A 17827-nucleotide genomic window follows, 5' to 3' on the forward strand; every position below is an offset into this window, starting at 1 on the left:
TAAACTCAATTCATGAACTAATTAATTTTACTCAATTTTTCTTATGGATTAAACGGAGTACATCAACTTAAATGAACGAATTCAAATGTCAATTAAGTTAATCTAAAATATGGATTAAACTAGTTGGTTGGCATTCCTAAATGAGATTATGGTTTTGATTAAAGAATTGAAGATGAGGATAGAATAGATAAGATGGAAGAAATTGATTAAAGGAAGATTCGAAATAATAAATAAATAAAGGAGAGTGGGAAGGGTAAAATAGAGAAAGTGAGTTTGGAATGTGTGTTGATCTTACAACACAGCTTCGCACTGAAATATAAATAAATAAACAGAACGCAGTCAGAATTCGTTCGTACTCTGTCTCTCTGTCTCTTCTCTGCAACGCAATCATATGAAATGAAAATGAAAATCATAATAATTCACGTTATTGTCGCGCACACACTTTTTTGAATCACACTCTAACACTACATTACATTTCATTTATTCAACCAAACCAAACTATATATATATTATCAATTTCATTTCATCCTTTAAACTGAAAAAACTTGGAGGAATAATACACAAAATAGAATCTCGATTTTGAATTAGGGTTTTTGAGAGGTAAGAAAATGAAGTTGAATGGTGAAGAAGAAGAAGAGAAAGTAGTGGTTGGTTACGCCTTAACATCAAAGAAGAAGAAAAGCTTTCTAAAACCAAACTTTATTGCCCTTGCAAGGTATCATTCATTCTATTTCTGCATGCACCACCATATTCATCTTTCATTTTCATTTCATCTCATCTGCATTTTCCACATTAATCTATCACTATAGTATATGGAACTCTGCAACTGTTTTTCTCTAATTCAATTTCTTTATTTCTCAAATTCATTTCCTTCTTTCTAATATACTATTTTTACTATCAGTAGTAAAAAAATGTAATATATAATTTCTGATATCTTTGTTTTGATGTAAGCATATCTTTGTCATTCTAAATTTATACCAGAATATTCCACCTTATATGCCCTTTGCTTATAATTCAAGGTCAAATCTTAGTTACTTTCTTTATTCTCATTCTCTGTGTAAATTAATCCATACATGCTTATCCGGAATGTCAATTTACATTCTTGTCCATACATTATTTTCCTCTTTCCTTTTTGGATGTTTTCTTACTTTACATTTATTTTCTGTAAAACAAGTTTGAAAGTTACTCCTCATTACAAACAATTGTTTTCAATTATTTTTTAGTTTGGTCCACTTTAACATCACAGTGTTGCATATGTAGTATACTTTGCTGTTTGTGTTTGAATTTAAAGTAAATCTGTTGGTGAACTATTTTAGGACCTTTAATACCGATTCTTATGTGTTGTCACGTTTACTGTAGGAATAAGGGGATTTTTTTTGTTGCTATTGATCTAAACAAGCCTATGTTAGAACAAGGTCCATTTGATGTTGTCTTGCATAAGGTTTGTGAGATTTCTTTCGTTGTTTTCTCGCTGTCATCGATGGATAAAATTCATCACGTGTGTGTGTGTGTGTGTTTTTTCTACTTTCGATTTATGGTTATGCTGCATTTGTGGCTGATGGACTTACTTTCTTAAGAGCTATTGTTTCTATGCTATCTGTGTCACATTATCTGACATTTCTATTTGTTATTCCCAGTTGCCAGGAAAAGAGTGGCGTGAGATTATCGAGGTTTGTGAACTCTGAATACCTCCACCTCCACCCACTTTCCGATTGTACTAGAAATCATGTCTTGTTGTTTTGAATTTTTTTATGCATCAAATCAGTGCATCTGCCAATGCTGGGAATTAAGTTTGAAATGGCAGTGAATGGCTGGATAATCTAGTTTGCTGGATTCTTAGAAGCTTTTTATCTTATGACGTAATTTGGAGAGTTTATGCTGTCCTCGTCATGAACCATGATCGGATAGTTGAAATTAGTCTTTCAAGTATTCCAACAACTGAGGATTATTCTTGTGATTAATCTAAATAACATCAATAGGCTGTGGACTTCGTTGTCAATGGAAAAAACTATTATCTCCTTAGACTTATTAGAGAAGAATAGAAGAGCAATGCTGCTGATTCCATAGGTTGATATTTCCCTGATTTAGGACTATCCGACTTGGAAAATTAATTTACTATGAGAAGTATAAGCACAGCATAAAGGAAAGAAAATCAGGAAAATATCGCAACAAGAGACATTCTTGATCTCATTAGGAATCAAATAGTAATTCTATTTAACTTTTGATCTTCTTTCTCTTTGATAATTAATCATGCTTCTATTACTTGGCATTTCTGTGTCTTTGTATTAATAATATTTTCTTTACTATATCAGAATGGGGATACATAATTTCCAAAGGGGTGAAATATGACAGTGTTGTTAAATAGCGGCATTGTAGCGTAATAATATAGTGGAATTTGCACAAATTTCTATTGTTATGTGATACACTAGCATTTCATACAAAATGTTGTCAAATAGCAGCACTATAGCATTGTTGCATAGGGAAGTTTGAACAACCCACCACTTTTTGCGATTCACGATTGACAGCACTGATATGAAGTCAACTAATTGTTTAGGTATTTCATTTTGGTCTCTCTACTGTCCTATATCCTTCATCTGCTGGATGCCCTGTAATATTGACAATGGCAAACTTGGTCAATTGTCTCAATATTGAGAACAAACAGCTTTTTTCTTTGATACAGTATTTTCCATATTTACTAAAATATTATGGAAAAGTTATAATTCTTTTGGAATTATTCTTCTGCCCGTAGTCCTGCCTCCTTTGTAGCTAAAGAATGAGGCATACGAAGTGGGCATCGCAGTGCCATAAGCTGTCCAGTGTTTACCATACACAGAACGGTCGGACCCACTGTAGATCTATTGTAAGCAGTCTTCTCCTGTATTTGTGACCTCTTCGTCCCAGAACAGAAACTTTAACTGGTACGCTAGGGGTGTTCAAATATAGAATGGAACTATCAACACCAAGTTCCTTGAAGTACATGGCGTCCTATAATTGTCGTTTATAATCATATAATTTCTTACATTCCTGATAGATATAATGATATCAGCCTGGAAGGAGCAAATATGAGAGAGTTCTGACAAATGGTTTAGTATTGAAATATGTGAAAAGTTTTTGTTAACTCTCTTGCAATTGACTCAAATAAAATTTAGTCATTTTTTTCCTTTCACGAGCCAAAAAAAAAAAAAAAAAATTCTCGGTAATCTTTTGAGATAATGATGAATTTACAGCTTTTCCATATTGGATGTGGGGCTGGTGATTATTTGAGTAGCATGTGAATTTTGTAAAGGGTCATTATTTGAGTAGTCTGTGAATTTTGCATTTGGAAGGGGCTGGTGATTTTACCTACAAACTTGTCTGTTTATGTTTGAAGGATTACAGGCATAAACATCCCGAAGTAACCATCCTTGACCCTCCAGATGCAATTCAGCACTTGCTCAATCGACAATCCATGCTACAAAATGTGGCAGAGCTAAACTTATCTGACTGCCATGGTAACTTATTTACTACATCCTAATTCAATTTACTAAATAAGTGAAAAAAGAAAAACACTTGATCTGAAATATAAAAACAAGTCATTTTTCAATTTGAAGTGTTTTCATTTGCACGGCATTAGGTTTTTCATTACTTGTTGCCATTTGTGTTATTTATCAACTTTTGATTTTTAGGGAAGGTTGGTGTTCCACAACAGTTGGTTATCACTAAAAACGCATCTGCATCTACTATCCCCTATGAAGTCACTAAGGCTGGAATGAAGTTACCATTAGGTATTTATTTTATTTTATTTTATTTTCTCCGAGGTCCTTACTTTCACTTGAGGAATAGATCTGATATCAGTACTTTTCTTTTGTAGCCATGTATTATCTGAGTGCATTTTAATTACTCTCTTTGAATGCACCTGTTATATATCGGTCAGATAATTTGTTTTGATGATTGTTATGTTTTATTGGCTAAAATCGTCAATTTTCATGGCTCTTCTGATTATCCCAATTCAATTTTCAGATATAGTAGCAACTCTCTTGTGGTGTCTACATATCGTTAAATATTCATAAATTCTGATTTTTATTTTCAGTTGCAAAACCATTAGTTGTGGATGGGAGTGCTAAGTCACATGAATTGTGCATTGCTTATGATGAACTGTCACTTTTGAAGCTTGAACCGCCACTTGTTCTTCAAGAGTTTGTCAATCATGGTTTGTTAACTGATTCATAGACCTTAATCTTTTTGTGTTCTTCTATTTACTTTATTTTTTAATCTTTCTCTGTTTGGGGGAGGTGGGTTACACTGTAGGTGGTCTTCTCTTTAAGATTTATATTGTTGGCGAAACTATAAAGGTTGTGAGGCGTTTCTCTCTACCTAATGTCGGCAAACATGAATTACTTGACGTTGATGGTTTATTCCGATTTCCAAGAGTTTCATGTGCAGCAGCTTCTGCAGATGAAGCTGATTTGGATCCAAATATTGCGGGTGAAGCTCTCTCTATCTCTGTCTCTAAAAATAACCAGACGAAAATGAAGACTACTTTTATTTATTTATTTAGTATCTAACTAGTTGTCACTTACTGTGTGACCCTTTGTTACAGAACATCCACCAAAACCTTTATTGGAGAGGCTTGCAAGGGACCTCCGTCGTAGACTGGTATGCTTACTTATCATTAATAATCATTCCTCAAATCAAGACAGATATTATTATACTAAATTTAAATTCCATCACACCTCTAGGGACTCCACTTGTTCAACATTGATATGATACGGGAACATGGGACAAAGGATGTGTTTTATGTCATTGATATCAATTACTTTCCAGGCAAGTACAACTTATGTCAATTTATGTCATTGATTATTTTGTGTATCAAAGTTTAAGCTTTTTTGTAGCAAGTCAATGATTCCTTTTTCCATTTCCGAGCATTGCATGTGTTGAATTTGCCGCTGTGCCAAAGTGGTTGAACAGCTTTCTCTTTAATCCTCTGCAGGGTATGGAAAAATGCCAGAGTATGAACAAATATTTATAGATTTCCTACTTAGCCTTGTGAAGAATAAAGTGTAAGAAGAAGGATGGTACTTAAACTAAGGGAAGTGTATAGATTGATCCATCCAGCATTCTATCCTTGGCTTAGCAGTGGTTACTTTCTTGATAATCAGTAACATGTTAATTCCAACAAAAAAAAATAAAAAATGGTAATGTAACTGAAGCATCTTGAAAATGTGTTAAATGGGTTCTCCCTTTCTCGCCCACTGATCAAAATGCCTTTGTTGCAACTTGTAAGTTATATGTTTATCAACATTAGTGGACAACTTTCATTGCTGCTAAATAATTATGTGCTTGTTAATTCTTCTCGTTTGTTCAATCTATTTTTCCAATTTGTTATTTTCGTTCCATTGTCTAGTCCAGTAATAAACTTCAAAGCAAGTGGGAAAAAGCGTGTGTGATGCATGTTCTCTGGACTATGATTTAACTTCTCCTTTTTCCTTTATCCTATTTTGCACATGTTCTTTGGCTCTTGGGACCCATTTGAAGGTCAAGATGAGAGACCATGTACGATAAACCTCCATATCTTTTCTCAATCTACTATTTGACAAACCAACTCGTCTTCAATTTCATTGTTTCCTTGTCTCTCATTTTGCGAAATTGATTGTTTGTCAACCACGAATGTTACATGATTAAAAAAAAAGTTCATATCATTGGATTCATTAGGTGAAAGTTTTTTTTTTTTTTTTTGGTATAATCTGCTGCAATAGTCTTTCCTCTTTTTCGCTATATTCAAGTCTTCAACCAAATTTCTACACCAGGTCAGGTAAGAATCTTGTTTATAAAATTCAATCCATTTTACATATGTTAATATATATGATATTAATTGTAAAACTTCAAATTTTTATTGTAAAAAATGGAAATGAAAAGAAAAAAGTTTTTATAATTAATTGTGAACTTAAATTTTTTTTAGATTTACTCGTCCCAGTTTTATGTTATTCTTTTTTTTTTTTTAGTCAAAATCTTATGTTATAAATGTTTTAATGAAATTCCATAGTTTTTCTCTCCAATACCCTTGTCTGCGGTCATCGCTCACCATCACCACTTCCAAGTTCCAACCATATCATTAAAATAATTATGTTCGGCAAACAACTAAAAAAATGTGATACAGTATATTCATTAATCATCAATTGAACATCCAACCCTGCTCATGTTGGGGACAGGTTTCCCGCCCCCACCTCCACCTGCAAAAACTGTTGTTTTTTAAAAATAAAATAAAAAACTGCATGATGAACCATAGTTTTAAAACTCAGGCTCGGCCGATCCGACCGGTTGGACCGTGAACCGGTGGTATACCCGGTTCGAGCTGTTTATCAGATCGTTCATACAATTGAACCGGTTAAAACCGGCTTGGCTCGGTAAAAACCGGTGACTCGGCCGGTTTTCTGAGTCAATCCGGTTTAGTATTTTTTTTTTCAATTTCCGTCATAATTAGTCATTAAGCACACGAATTAAGACTAATTAATGCTTTGTTCAATACATTTAATACCGATAAATGCTTCAACAATTTGGCCTTTTGTAGAAAAATCTGAAATATGAAAAAATTGGGGACAATTAAGAATCGAACCGTGGACATTAAAATGAGTAGTTAGAAGCTTATCCACTACAACAACTTCAAATCTTGGTTATAAATTGAAATATATTATTTATGTAAATATAATACATTTTAATTTTATAAGAGGAAAGAACAAATCATTTTTTTTTCTTTTAAAAAGAGAAAATTATTGTTAAATATAATATTTACACAATAATAATAATATACACATCATATTTTTTTTAGAAAATCTACATATTATATTAATATTAATATATATGCAAAACAAAATCTATTTCCTGTCATTAAAATATAGCTGTGAAAATATTAATATACATATTACATGTCAATTTTTTTAGTTTTTAAATGAACGAGTCACGGATTAAATCCGATTTAATCCGGTTAAATAACTGTATAAATTTAATCTCAAGACCAAGTTATCTAATCTCATTGACCCAGTGACCTAGTACCCCTGCCGAATCGATGACCGAGCCGAGTTTTAAAACTATGTGATGAACCACTTTTCATACCAATAAAAAAAATTAAAGTAATAATAAAAGATCTAATTAACCTATTTCAAAAAAGTAAGATAACTCTAATAACACCATATTTACAAAAATGACTCGTTAAAAAGTAATCTGAACTACAAGGTCCAAGCATGTGCCAGTGCTACGCTTTAAATTTTTTTGATAGCAACAAATGCCTATACATACATATATAGTTAATACACATATACACAATTTAAAGATTGGAGGGACATAGACCCTGTTATAATGTAGCCTGAACTACAAGGACCAACAATGTACACTGCAGCAAATAGCTGTACATATTCACATTAGAAGATGCCAGGGAAATAAGACAATGTAGGATCCACGGCAAGTCTTCACTGCGAACATATTATATACAATATTTACAGCTCCCTTGACATTTACCAGAAAGGACACCACCTGAAACAGAAAAGTAGTAATATAGGAAGCCATAATTGGCTGGCAGACCTGACATCCGTTGTCTCATCAAATAAAAAAGAAAAGGTTTCCATTTCATATAAAAGATCAAACATATAGGAGGCAGAGAAGGAAGGTTGCTAAGCCAATTTTGTTTGAAAGAAGAACTTATAGCCATTCCCATGTATCTAAAAATCGGTCAATCCACATGAATTATAATTGATTTTAACTTGAAAAAAACTAATTACAGGAGTTAAGAGATCATACCCAACATAATTTTGACACAAATTTTCATGTGAGGTAGCATGGGAAATCAATTTCTGTACTTGCAATTTCACAGATAAAGCTTGATCAATTTCACGAGCATCTCCCGCACCTAAGCTGTTATGGTCAACTGCATTCTGAAGGGAGGTGTTTAATACTGAGGAGCAAGTCGAAAAATCCCGTCCTGTAAGCTTATTACTCATACGAGCCATGACAACCACAGCACGCTCATTTAGCACCTCATTAGCATCACCGAGTTGGTTAACAGCCTATATGTGCAAGTAGATATAATGAGCACCAAAAAATCAAAAGAAAGCAACAAAGTAATACAGGATGTATGTAATATACCTGAAGAATTTCCCTTTCACGGACACCACGCTGAGGGTGAGGAAGCTCCCTATTTGCACCAGATTCGTCACTAGTTACAACAGGAGGGACATGATTGCTATTAAGCATAGACATTTGAGGGACTTCATTGAAGTTGAAAAGACGCCAATTTATGAGAGGATCATGCACAAAGGCCTGAATGTAAGAACATATAATCAATTATTAATTCAAATATTTTGAAGGCTAACAAGCAAAAACTACAGATTGTTTGGAAATAAAAACACCGTTCTGAGTCCCAAATTTATGAAATTGTAGATCTCAGTTATCAAACACAGTTGTTTTTAATACATAACAATTTTCTCTTAACTGTTAATCTTGCCCTAGTAACTATCCGATACCCTTACAAAATTAACGAAGCAAATCACCACAGAATATTAAAAAGAAGTTTTTTTTTCACAATCAGAGGACAAAAATTTAGGCATACTTTGCTTCTCGATCAAACCAACAATCGTGTCTAATATATAGAGTATAAAATAATATCCATGATGTCAATCAATCACCCACAATCTGAACCCTACATAACTTGATATCCACATGAAACCAATACCTAATTAATCATCTTGGATTAAGTCCCAGTATTGAGTTAACACCAACAATTTTCCGTAGTTTTAAAAGATAGGGAACTTTTAATTATAGAAAAGGGAAATGCTTTACAGAGCAAAGTATAAATTCGAGGAAATCCACGACACACCAATAAAACTGATCCTGTATTGTTGGTAACCGCCTGAATGGTAAGTGGGACCAATTATTATTTTTTTGTTATCAAAGCCTTTTCACATTCGGGATACCTTCGCGAGATTTTTCTCAATGTATAGCATTGCCGAAAGAAAAATATAGTTCTGTTTTAGATTCTATTTCTTTTCAGGCATTAAATTTGGTTCATGATATACCAATGTAAACTTGGATTGTCACATTAACTAGGACAAGAATTTCGGTTTAATGTCTGAAATGTGTAGCATCACTAACCAAATAATATATTTACCGATTAATTTTAGAATCTGATGTTTAATAATCATTTCGAATTTCTGAGATACGGCAATAAGAGGGGGGAGGGGAAATTATCTTTCTTTACCTCCATCATTGCCATAACACTATCTTTATTTGTTCGCAAAACTTGCATAACATTTTCACAAGTTGAGCGGAAGTTTCCTTCAATACCACTAACTTCCATGGCTTTCACAAGCATTCTTGTCAAACGAAACGGAACCTGAATAGAAACATTAAAGTAAGCTACAATTAGAATTCATATTCCCTAATAATTAAAAAAAAAAGGTTCTTGTACATACCTTCTCTGGGAACTTCTCACGATTCATTGATGCTTCAAAACAATCTCCAAAATCTATGTGCAAAATCTTCCCGCTGCAGAACATTAGGAATATTAGAATCTAAAACCAAGTTTATGGAAATCTCACTAAGTTTCTTTATCATGGCCTACCTAAACCTGTGCAGCATAAGATTGCTAGGATGGCGATCACCCAACCCAAGAAGATAGCCAACCTGTCAAAACCAGACCATTAGTCTAGCTCATACAGTAAATAATAATATAGTAAATAAAGTATAATAATAACCAACAACAAAGGAAAATTTAATTGTAGTTGACAAATTAGTATTGACGGCATTATTGCCAGGCAAACATATGCAAAGTGTCAAAAAATGGATAAAAGTTCATACCCCAAATTGGAAATTGCAATGGAATATATATTGTTTAAAAGGGACTCATATTTAAAATTTTTAAAATTAATCAACTTTGATGGTAGGAAACTCGCACATATACACTAAGGTAGTAGTATCCACTAACAATAGTAAGATTTCCAGTTGCAAAAGAAGTAAGCTCATATACAACATCGTCAAACTCGGGTGTATGTAAACTCATAGAGGAGCAAATCTTAACATGGTCAAGACACCAAATGGAAAGAAAGAAAAAAAATATTAAGAGAAATAATTTAGTCACATCATTTTCTATTTTAACTTTTCTCATTTCTGTGCGCCAAATATTTTTCATTTGGGGTTGGGGCCAAGCAAGTATTTCTCCGCGTAGAGCCCCCATAGAATCAACTCCTAAGATTTCCATGTGAGTATTTTTCAAATAAAAAAAAAAAAAGGCGCATTTTTATAAATGGAATTGATTAAATAAAAAAAGGAAAAGAAAAAGGAAAGAGACACGTGAGTTGTGCAAGATCTGGAAAAACACCTTATCTTCATCAATTGTTTGTTCTTCCCCAAAACCCAGATCTGCAAAACACTGCACATCAAAAAGTATCCCAAATCCCTCTCCCCCTTCTTCAAAACATTCAATTCCAATTCAAATTTCCCATACTTCAAAATATCTTGCATAATCTTTTGATCATGACTGAATGAAACAGATTGAGGGGGATAGGCATTTTATCAAAGAGAAGTTCGAATGCAGTTTAAGTTGTACTACTTATGTTCCTTCACAAGGTCTACTTGCGGATATCTTCACCAAGGGATTAAGCCACCCAGTTTTAGAAAGAATAGTGTCCAAGCTAGGATAAATAATACCAATTCAACGGGGAGGAATGTTGGATATTAAAACATTATACATTGGCAGGTAGAAATGAGAAAACTTGAGCATAGCAAGGACATACCATGCTCATAACTGCCAAACTTCTGGTGTAATTTGTCCTCCTCTCGAGCCATACCTCAGAAGTTCGACTTTTCAACCAAAGCACCTAGGAGCAGGAAAGTTGTGAAACATTAGATGTCATAGAACATCATGTGTGAAGTGAAATTTGTACAAACATCACATACTTTTGCTAGGTCATTTCCTTCAGAACTGCTCAAACCATGTTCAAACACCTCCACTTTATTTATAAGAGGCAAATGATCATAATCAGGTGCAAAACTGAGCATGCATTTGTGTTCATGATTCAAGATGACCTGTATAACCAAGAAAGTAAAATAATTCGGGCAACTTAGATCATGAAGAATTATCATTTGAGTTCAGAAACCTTTATTTGTAAGTGAATTAAACCAGGGCTAAAGCTGACCTTTCTAGCATCTCTGAACTCCCGGATAAGTTGATGTAAAGTGTCACAATTCGGGACCCATTCAATTAAACCACTGTTTGGAGATAACGGGATTACAGCGTATCGTTCAATAGAGAGATCTTTCTCAGCTGTTTTAGGAGAATTCTCAAGCAGAGTATTCACCAAACCAAAAAGCTAGCAAAAATAATGATAGGATACTTATCAACTTGTCAAGATAAATGCATCTAGAGAAAAATTCACCAGATATTAGGGCCCGTTTGTTTTAGATTCTAAGAAAATGGATTTTTCTTTGTATTTCTAAAAATATATTTTTTTGGAAATTTAGTCAAAAATAATAGAAGTTATTTCAAACTCATTTGGTATAAGTTAAAAAAAAGATTTTAACATTCATTAACTTAAATATTCATTGTTTGACATTTTACATAGTAAAAATCACATTTTTCAAAAATGATTTTTATGAAAAGCTATTTGAAATAGCTTTTTTTTTAGAGATTTTTTCAAAATTTAGTATCCAAAAAAAATTATAACAAAATGATGAAATACTTAGAATGACATTTTAAGATAAGCTATTCAAACAGATTTTTCATTTGAAGCTTTCCTTGAAAATTTCTGTTAAAAATTATAACAAAAACATATTGCACTACAAAAATCTATTTAAAAAAAAACTATAACAAACGGGCCCATAATTGATATACAAACTGCATACCGAAAGAAAACTAATAGAAGGGACGACATACCTGCATAACTCGTTCATCCTGGCGTAAATCCTCGTGCCCCTTCAATAAAAAGGCATAATCATCACCATCACTCCCATGAATAGTTAATTTCCTGGGTCGTTGCTTAGATGGTATGACTTCAAGCTGGCGTGCAAATGATGCAATAGTAACCACTGGGACATCTGAAATAAGGATATACATGTTATTGGAATATATTTACATATTTAGGTAGTGCTGTAAATAATGTATATTTGTAATAATTTATAATAATTGTACTCGACTCATTAACCAGACTGAATTAAGTTAAGATTAGTCTATTTAAAAAAATTAATGCATGTACTCTGAGTACATTAGAAGTATTTCTAATGAAGTAATCAGAGGAGGAGTACCTCAGTTAGCTTAAACAATCGACAGGTGTCCCACACGAGTGAGTTATAACTAATATGTCCTGTAGATTGTTGAAATTAGTCCTAACTCATCCTTACAAAATCGGCTTGTAAGGTGAGGAGTGCCTCTTCTTTATAAGATTCTTATCAAGAGTCGTATCTTTCCAACGTGGGACTTGGGTTTTTCCCAATACACCCCCGCAGAGCCTTTCAATTCAGGCTACCTACCTATCCACGCACCAAGCCCAATAGTGCTAGGCGTGAGATGGTGTATTGGGAAAAACCCAAGTCCCGCATTGGAAAGATATGACTCTTGATAAGAGTTCATACAAGCACCAACCCAATGGTACTCTTGATAAGATTTTATACATGCACCAAGCCCAATGGTGTTGGGCATGAGGAGGTGTATTGGGAAAGACCCAAGTCCCACATTGGATAGATAGGATTCTTGATAAGAGTTTATAAATAGGAGGCACTCCTAACCTTACATGTCGGTTTTGTAAGAATGAGTAAGGCCCAAATTTTAACATAGATAACCAAATTGTACACCAGATCGTAAAGTCCTTTTTCGATAAAATAAACTCAAAATATGTTTTCAGAACAACTTAGATTGATCTCATTTACGCTTCTTTACAATGGTTTTGGAGTAGTGTTGAGTAGCTGTAGAGAAGCAAAGATACTTCAATGAAATGTATATGTAGTCGGTAGTTAACATAATGCTTAGGCAGCTGTAACTAACTGTAAAGACCTTTTAGTTATGTTGAACCTGGAGTCACCATATATAAGGTGTTGTGCTCTTTCAAATTAAGTATAATCTAATGTTTCGCAGACTAAATATCTAAGTATAATCTAACATCAAGATGAATTTTGAGGAAGATGAGTGGAGACTAAACAGAGGGAAATATGCAAATTTCCTCTGCTTAAAAAATTGGACAACTGTGTCAATTGATATGTGATCCATGTGATAGTTCCCTCATCAAGAAGACAAAAAACAATAATTTATTAAACAACTCACTCTTTCCATTTTATCTATCTAGTTACCTCTCTCATCTAGAGAGATACACTCGATTCTTCTAATTTCAATGGTTAAAAAAGCATTACACTAATTATCAATTTTCTTTCTTCCCACTTTTCCATCTAAGAAAACAAGTGATGAGCAAATTCTAAGATACCATCTCTCAATTTTTCCCCATCCAAACAGTAAAAAAAATCATCTCATTTTCTCTGTTTTATCTTTCCTATATTGCGGTCAACCCCTAATCGCCTAATTGCAATATTTGGCTTGCCATGTGTTGGCTTTGAGGGGGGTGGATTTAGTCCCACATTGAATAGATAGGACTCTTGATAAGACTTTATAAAGAGGAGGTACTCCAAACCTTACAACCCTGGTTTTGTTAGCATGAGTTAGGTCCCGAATTTCAACAATCTTCTCCCCATTTCATTTTTTCTACCGCTTCAAAATGGAGCATAAATATTGTGTCATATTATAACATGAAGGAAATAGTAAAACTAGTTTACCAGCGCGGTATGTCCCAGGAACAGCAAGCTCTAAATTTCGGCATTCTAGCAATTCTGGAGAAACCGTCTACAAAATTTAAACAAAATCTAAGTCCCGTAACAATGACAAAAATAAATTGAATGAATGAATGACGAAGCATAACTATTACCTCCAAGTCTAAAGTAGCAAGACTTTGAAGTTGCTTATCTATCTTTCTGAACACATGATAATAGATATCCCATGCCTGATAAAGAAATAAACAAAAATTATTTCTGGAAAGGGAAAAATGACATTAAACAGATTGAGGCAATCACCAATTCCACAGAAGTTACTAGTGTTGTGTTAGAGATAAAATAAAAACCATTCATGCTATTTCACCTAACAGTTTAACCTCTAACCATATTTGATTTACAACATCATGCATATATGCAAATTTTCTGCTATTTAGTGACAGCATTATAAGTAAGCTCTACTTGAATATGAATATTTACAATCAATTTACAAGGAATTGCATACACACATGTATTTACAAAAACTTCTGTACCAATATATCAGTGTGTTCAAATGATCCAGGGATTTTCATAACAAGTAATTTGGCACAATTTTACAAGTCCAAACTTTCATACCTGAGTAAGCTCGGCATCTTTCCCAGTTCTCCTATAATTCATAGAGCATTCGTAAGCCTCTAATAATTCCTGTCGATAGGCCTACAATAACAAGAAAGTAGAGAGAACTGTTTTATTAAAAATAATGTGAGTTGATAAATTCAAGGTAAAAAACTATGCAATACAACTAAAGTTTCAAAGACAAACATTATTATGGTTTATCTATACCAATATATTAAGACAATTCAAAACTTAACTGCATGTTAACTACCTTTTGGTTGGACCTTTTTTTTAGACATTTTTACCCTTAACAAAAATTTCAATTTAAACTTAATCTGCACCATAATCATAGGAAGCTTGAAAACTAATTACCTTTTTTTTAGATTCATTAACAACATAATTTTTCAAATAAAAATAAAAACATAAATTGAATATTCAAAGTAAAATTTAATAAGTTTAGATAATATAGATGGATACTATAAAACAATATATATATATATATATATATATATATATATATATATATAAATGAATTAAATTAAAGTAGATATATAGAATAAAAAATGCGGATAAACTGGCATGTTAGTGCCCGTCTTTCCACTGGTTATAATAACTAATGAAGGATAATAATTATACAACCTCAATAAAAATTCTCTCCTTTATGGTAGCATTGTTTTTCATTGCACCTTCTTCAAGCATTTCATGCAATGGCTCCAAGACCTTTAGCATCCCTTCGATATTATGTTCGCCGAAATAAAGACGGCTGGCTTCTTCCAGTCCTTCATGCCATAGTTCGTGCCAAAGAATAGCAACTCTGATAAGTTCTTTTGATACAAGTTGGGCCTGTGGATAAAACCATCTTGTGGTTAAAAAGGTAGAATCTGACAAAAATAACATTAATATAGATAACTATCAAACCTGATCCACAAGCACACCACTATGCTTCCGAACTTTGTCCACAACTTCCTGAGCTGCAGCTTTGCGCAAGTTGCTTATTGATTTACAGGCCACGAGCAAAGGATACATGAGAGCCTGAAGAAGACAAAAAACCCAAAAGTATAAAATTAATACAAAATTGGCATCCAAATCATTAACACGGGCAACAAAACAACAAGAAGCAATGTGTAAGTCATTAAAGTGTTGCCCCTAGGTCCCCTAGAATAAAATAATAAATATATCAACCACCAGCATTAACAATAAATGCAAGCTGACTCTACTATTGTCCCTAGGTCCTCGCAATAACATAATAAATATATCCACCAGCAGAATACAAAAACCTACATGAAGCTTATGGAAAGAAGGTTATGGCTTAATGGTCATTTGTACAAGGACCACCTCTTAATAGATGGGGGAGAAGATCGGTCGCCTCATAATATGTTTGGAGTCAGGCTAAAGTGCAGTTTACTAACAATACCCAGAGCCTCTGTGGAGTTTGATAGTACTATTTTTACCCATTTTTGCAAGGCTCATGCTGCACACTGATTTTAATGAGTTTCTCCTACCTCCTGTTGCAAGGGACAAATGATACATAAAAAGGAACGTAAGCAACACAAAACCTACTTTATACACCTTGCCCTTTTTGGTTTGCTTCCGACTTACTCTGCTACCTGAAATCAGAACCTAGTGTCTTCTATTGTCCTAACTATATTTTCTACCTTTATCCAGATTTCAGCTAAGCCTACAATTGATCCCCTGTTGCACTTCCTTTTGGGTCACCCTGACCTTGTAACTCATAACAACAATCAAGGTATGTGGGAGGCCCGTCGCCCTCCAAGCCTCTTCTCAACTGTGATCATAACCATCGGCTCAAAAATATAATAAATGGAACCCAGGCTACTCCGTCCGACATACCAATACCATAGATTCTCCTAAAGTCTCTCCGACTAATTATGATTACTTTCGTTAGTGTTTTGAGAAATGTCGGTACTCCGGATATACCAGTTCGTTTGCATACACTCGTAATCTATTTCATTGCATATACAGTTACTTCCCTTAGTCCCAAGGTTCTTGATCTCGCTGTCTGGCCATGCCTTTGGTAATAAGACTTGTTTCTCCTCTCTTTCTACATCTTTTTTATTTACGCACCTCTAGCTAATGGTTCCCAAATCTAGTCTCAAGGTATTGTGACATCCCATCCTTTGATTTCCCTTCCCTATTAGTTGACTTTGTCCTTTATGTTTTTGGGTGTCTCTTTAATTTACTTTATTAGTCGATTAACTTGTTCTCATGAGAGTTCAATTACCTTCGACAAAAGAAATTGTTGTTTGGAAGAACATAGTTTGAGACAGCCGATTGATGCTGGATATGAGTCTCATAGCCTTTACCATACACACTTAATTGGTTCATCTTGGTATTCCTAAACCTCAGAAAACGGTGCCAAACCTCTCCAAGTTATCTAGTTTGCACTACAGCAACACACTCATAGTTAGTTTCCCAATCAAGTCAGTAAATGAGTTTCATCCCGTTTTACTTTAGTTTACTCTGATGTCTTGTTTTGTAGAAGTTGGGATAGACCCAACCCAAATTCTAAGACTTATATTGAAAAAAAAAACGCATTATATTCTGCAGCAAAAAAAGTATCGTACTACTCATCATACAATTCCTGATATACTATATATTTTCAGCAAAACAAGGAGCAAACACATGGTGGAATTAAGCAACTCTCTTACTTCAATAAAGTCTTATTTAACAAAGATAAAATAAAAATAACATAAAAATGTAATCCTTCTGCAAGTTATGAAAATCATATCAGGTTTCACAAGAAAACAAGCCTCTCCAACATCCGCGTAGTCTACTTCTAAAAGAAAAATGATAAGGAAAAACTACTCTATACCAGTCATATACCTGTGGATGATTTTGCCCAATTCGAACCAAAAGTGATTGTATCAACTCTCTCACGGCATGGTTATTAGAGTGTATCCTGGCAATGATTTGGGGCAGAACTACTAGCCACGTATTGATATTAACAAGGGAAAATCCTTTCGTTAGGGCCATTTGAACTTCTGCAGTAGCTCCATGGTTGAACCATAGTGTCAAAAGTCGAAGAATATCCTGCAGTTCACCATGCTTAAGAATCAAAGGAAAAGGACTAACATAATTCAATAAGATTACTTGCCAGAAGAGTCAATGTAGAAAACTCATGTAAAGTATAGTGCAAAAGACAGTTCTCTAAGAATTGCACTGTTAAACTTGAACACAAAATCTATTCAAGACCAAGAAATATAAGCTATTTTACAAATTAGACTATCGAGTAACATATGCCTAACAAAATCTATTATGAAGTCAGAAACATGTTATTGGAAAGCAATGTGAAACAAGTGGGAACCTATGGGAGCGCAATGCTATTTGTCATACTGACGGTGCATGGTAAAAATTATGCCCATAAACAGAACTCAAATATAGAAACAAGTCATTCGACTTGAGCCCCAGTAAATTGTGAGATTTAAAAACCAATTATCAG

At 33.7% G+C, this 17827-nt stretch overlaps 2 protein-coding genes across 4 annotated transcripts in view; one reads left to right on the top strand and one right to left on the bottom strand.

The window, feature by feature from the left end:
* Nucleotides 1-335: 335 nt before the first annotated feature.
* Nucleotides 336-5344, top strand: LOC11437604 (inositol-tetrakisphosphate 1-kinase 3). 3 transcript variants are annotated; one of them, XM_013597851.3, is made up of 10 exons: nucleotides 343-715; nucleotides 1360-1441; nucleotides 1638-1670; nucleotides 3371-3491; nucleotides 3666-3764; nucleotides 4070-4189; nucleotides 4288-4464; nucleotides 4580-4635; nucleotides 4719-4803; nucleotides 4970-5344. In XM_013597851.3, the coding sequence occupies exons 1-10, from the start codon at nucleotides 609-611 to the stop codon at nucleotides 5041-5043; spliced, it is 954 nt and encodes a 317-aa protein (XP_013453305.1). In that variant the 5' UTR covers nucleotides 343-608; the 3' UTR covers nucleotides 5044-5344. The 3 variants fall into 3 exon arrangements, with proteins under 3 accessions (XP_013453304.1, XP_013453305.1, XP_013453307.1); XM_013597853.3 differs by lacking the exon at nucleotides 343-715 and adding an exon at nucleotides 1215-1256; XM_013597850.3 differs by lacking the exon at nucleotides 1638-1670 and having other exon boundaries at nucleotides 336-715.
* Nucleotides 5345-7149: 1805 nt separating this feature from the next.
* Nucleotides 7150-17827, bottom strand: part of LOC11437911 (serine/threonine-protein kinase TOR) — a 33445-nt gene continuing 22767 nt past the window's right edge. Inside the window, exons 42-57 of the mRNA XM_003610596.4 lie at nucleotides 17212-17418; nucleotides 15286-15399; nucleotides 15007-15210; nucleotides 14389-14469; nucleotides 13932-14006; nucleotides 13783-13849; nucleotides 11900-12060; nucleotides 11163-11336; nucleotides 10924-11052; nucleotides 10761-10844; nucleotides 9590-9651; nucleotides 9441-9513; nucleotides 9227-9361; nucleotides 8116-8289; nucleotides 7771-8036; nucleotides 7150-7506 (exon numbers count right to left, since the gene is read on the bottom strand). Coding sequence (XP_003610644.2) covers nucleotides 7488-7506; nucleotides 7771-8036; nucleotides 8116-8289; nucleotides 9227-9361; nucleotides 9441-9513; nucleotides 9590-9651; nucleotides 10761-10844; nucleotides 10924-11052; nucleotides 11163-11336; nucleotides 11900-12060; nucleotides 13783-13849; nucleotides 13932-14006; nucleotides 14389-14469; nucleotides 15007-15210; nucleotides 15286-15399; nucleotides 17212-17418 — 2025 coding nt within the window. The 3' untranslated portion in view covers nucleotides 7150-7487. The remainder of the gene's footprint in view (nucleotides 7507-7770; nucleotides 8037-8115; nucleotides 8290-9226; nucleotides 9362-9440; nucleotides 9514-9589; nucleotides 9652-10760; nucleotides 10845-10923; nucleotides 11053-11162; nucleotides 11337-11899; nucleotides 12061-13782; nucleotides 13850-13931; nucleotides 14007-14388; nucleotides 14470-15006; nucleotides 15211-15285; nucleotides 15400-17211; nucleotides 17419-17827) is intronic.

This window comes from Medicago truncatula, chromosome 5, assembly GCF_003473485.1.
Source record: "Medicago truncatula cultivar Jemalong A17 chromosome 5, MtrunA17r5.0-ANR, whole genome shotgun sequence".
In the NCBI taxonomy this organism is placed as follows: Eukaryota; Viridiplantae; Streptophyta; class Magnoliopsida; order Fabales; family Fabaceae; genus Medicago; species Medicago truncatula.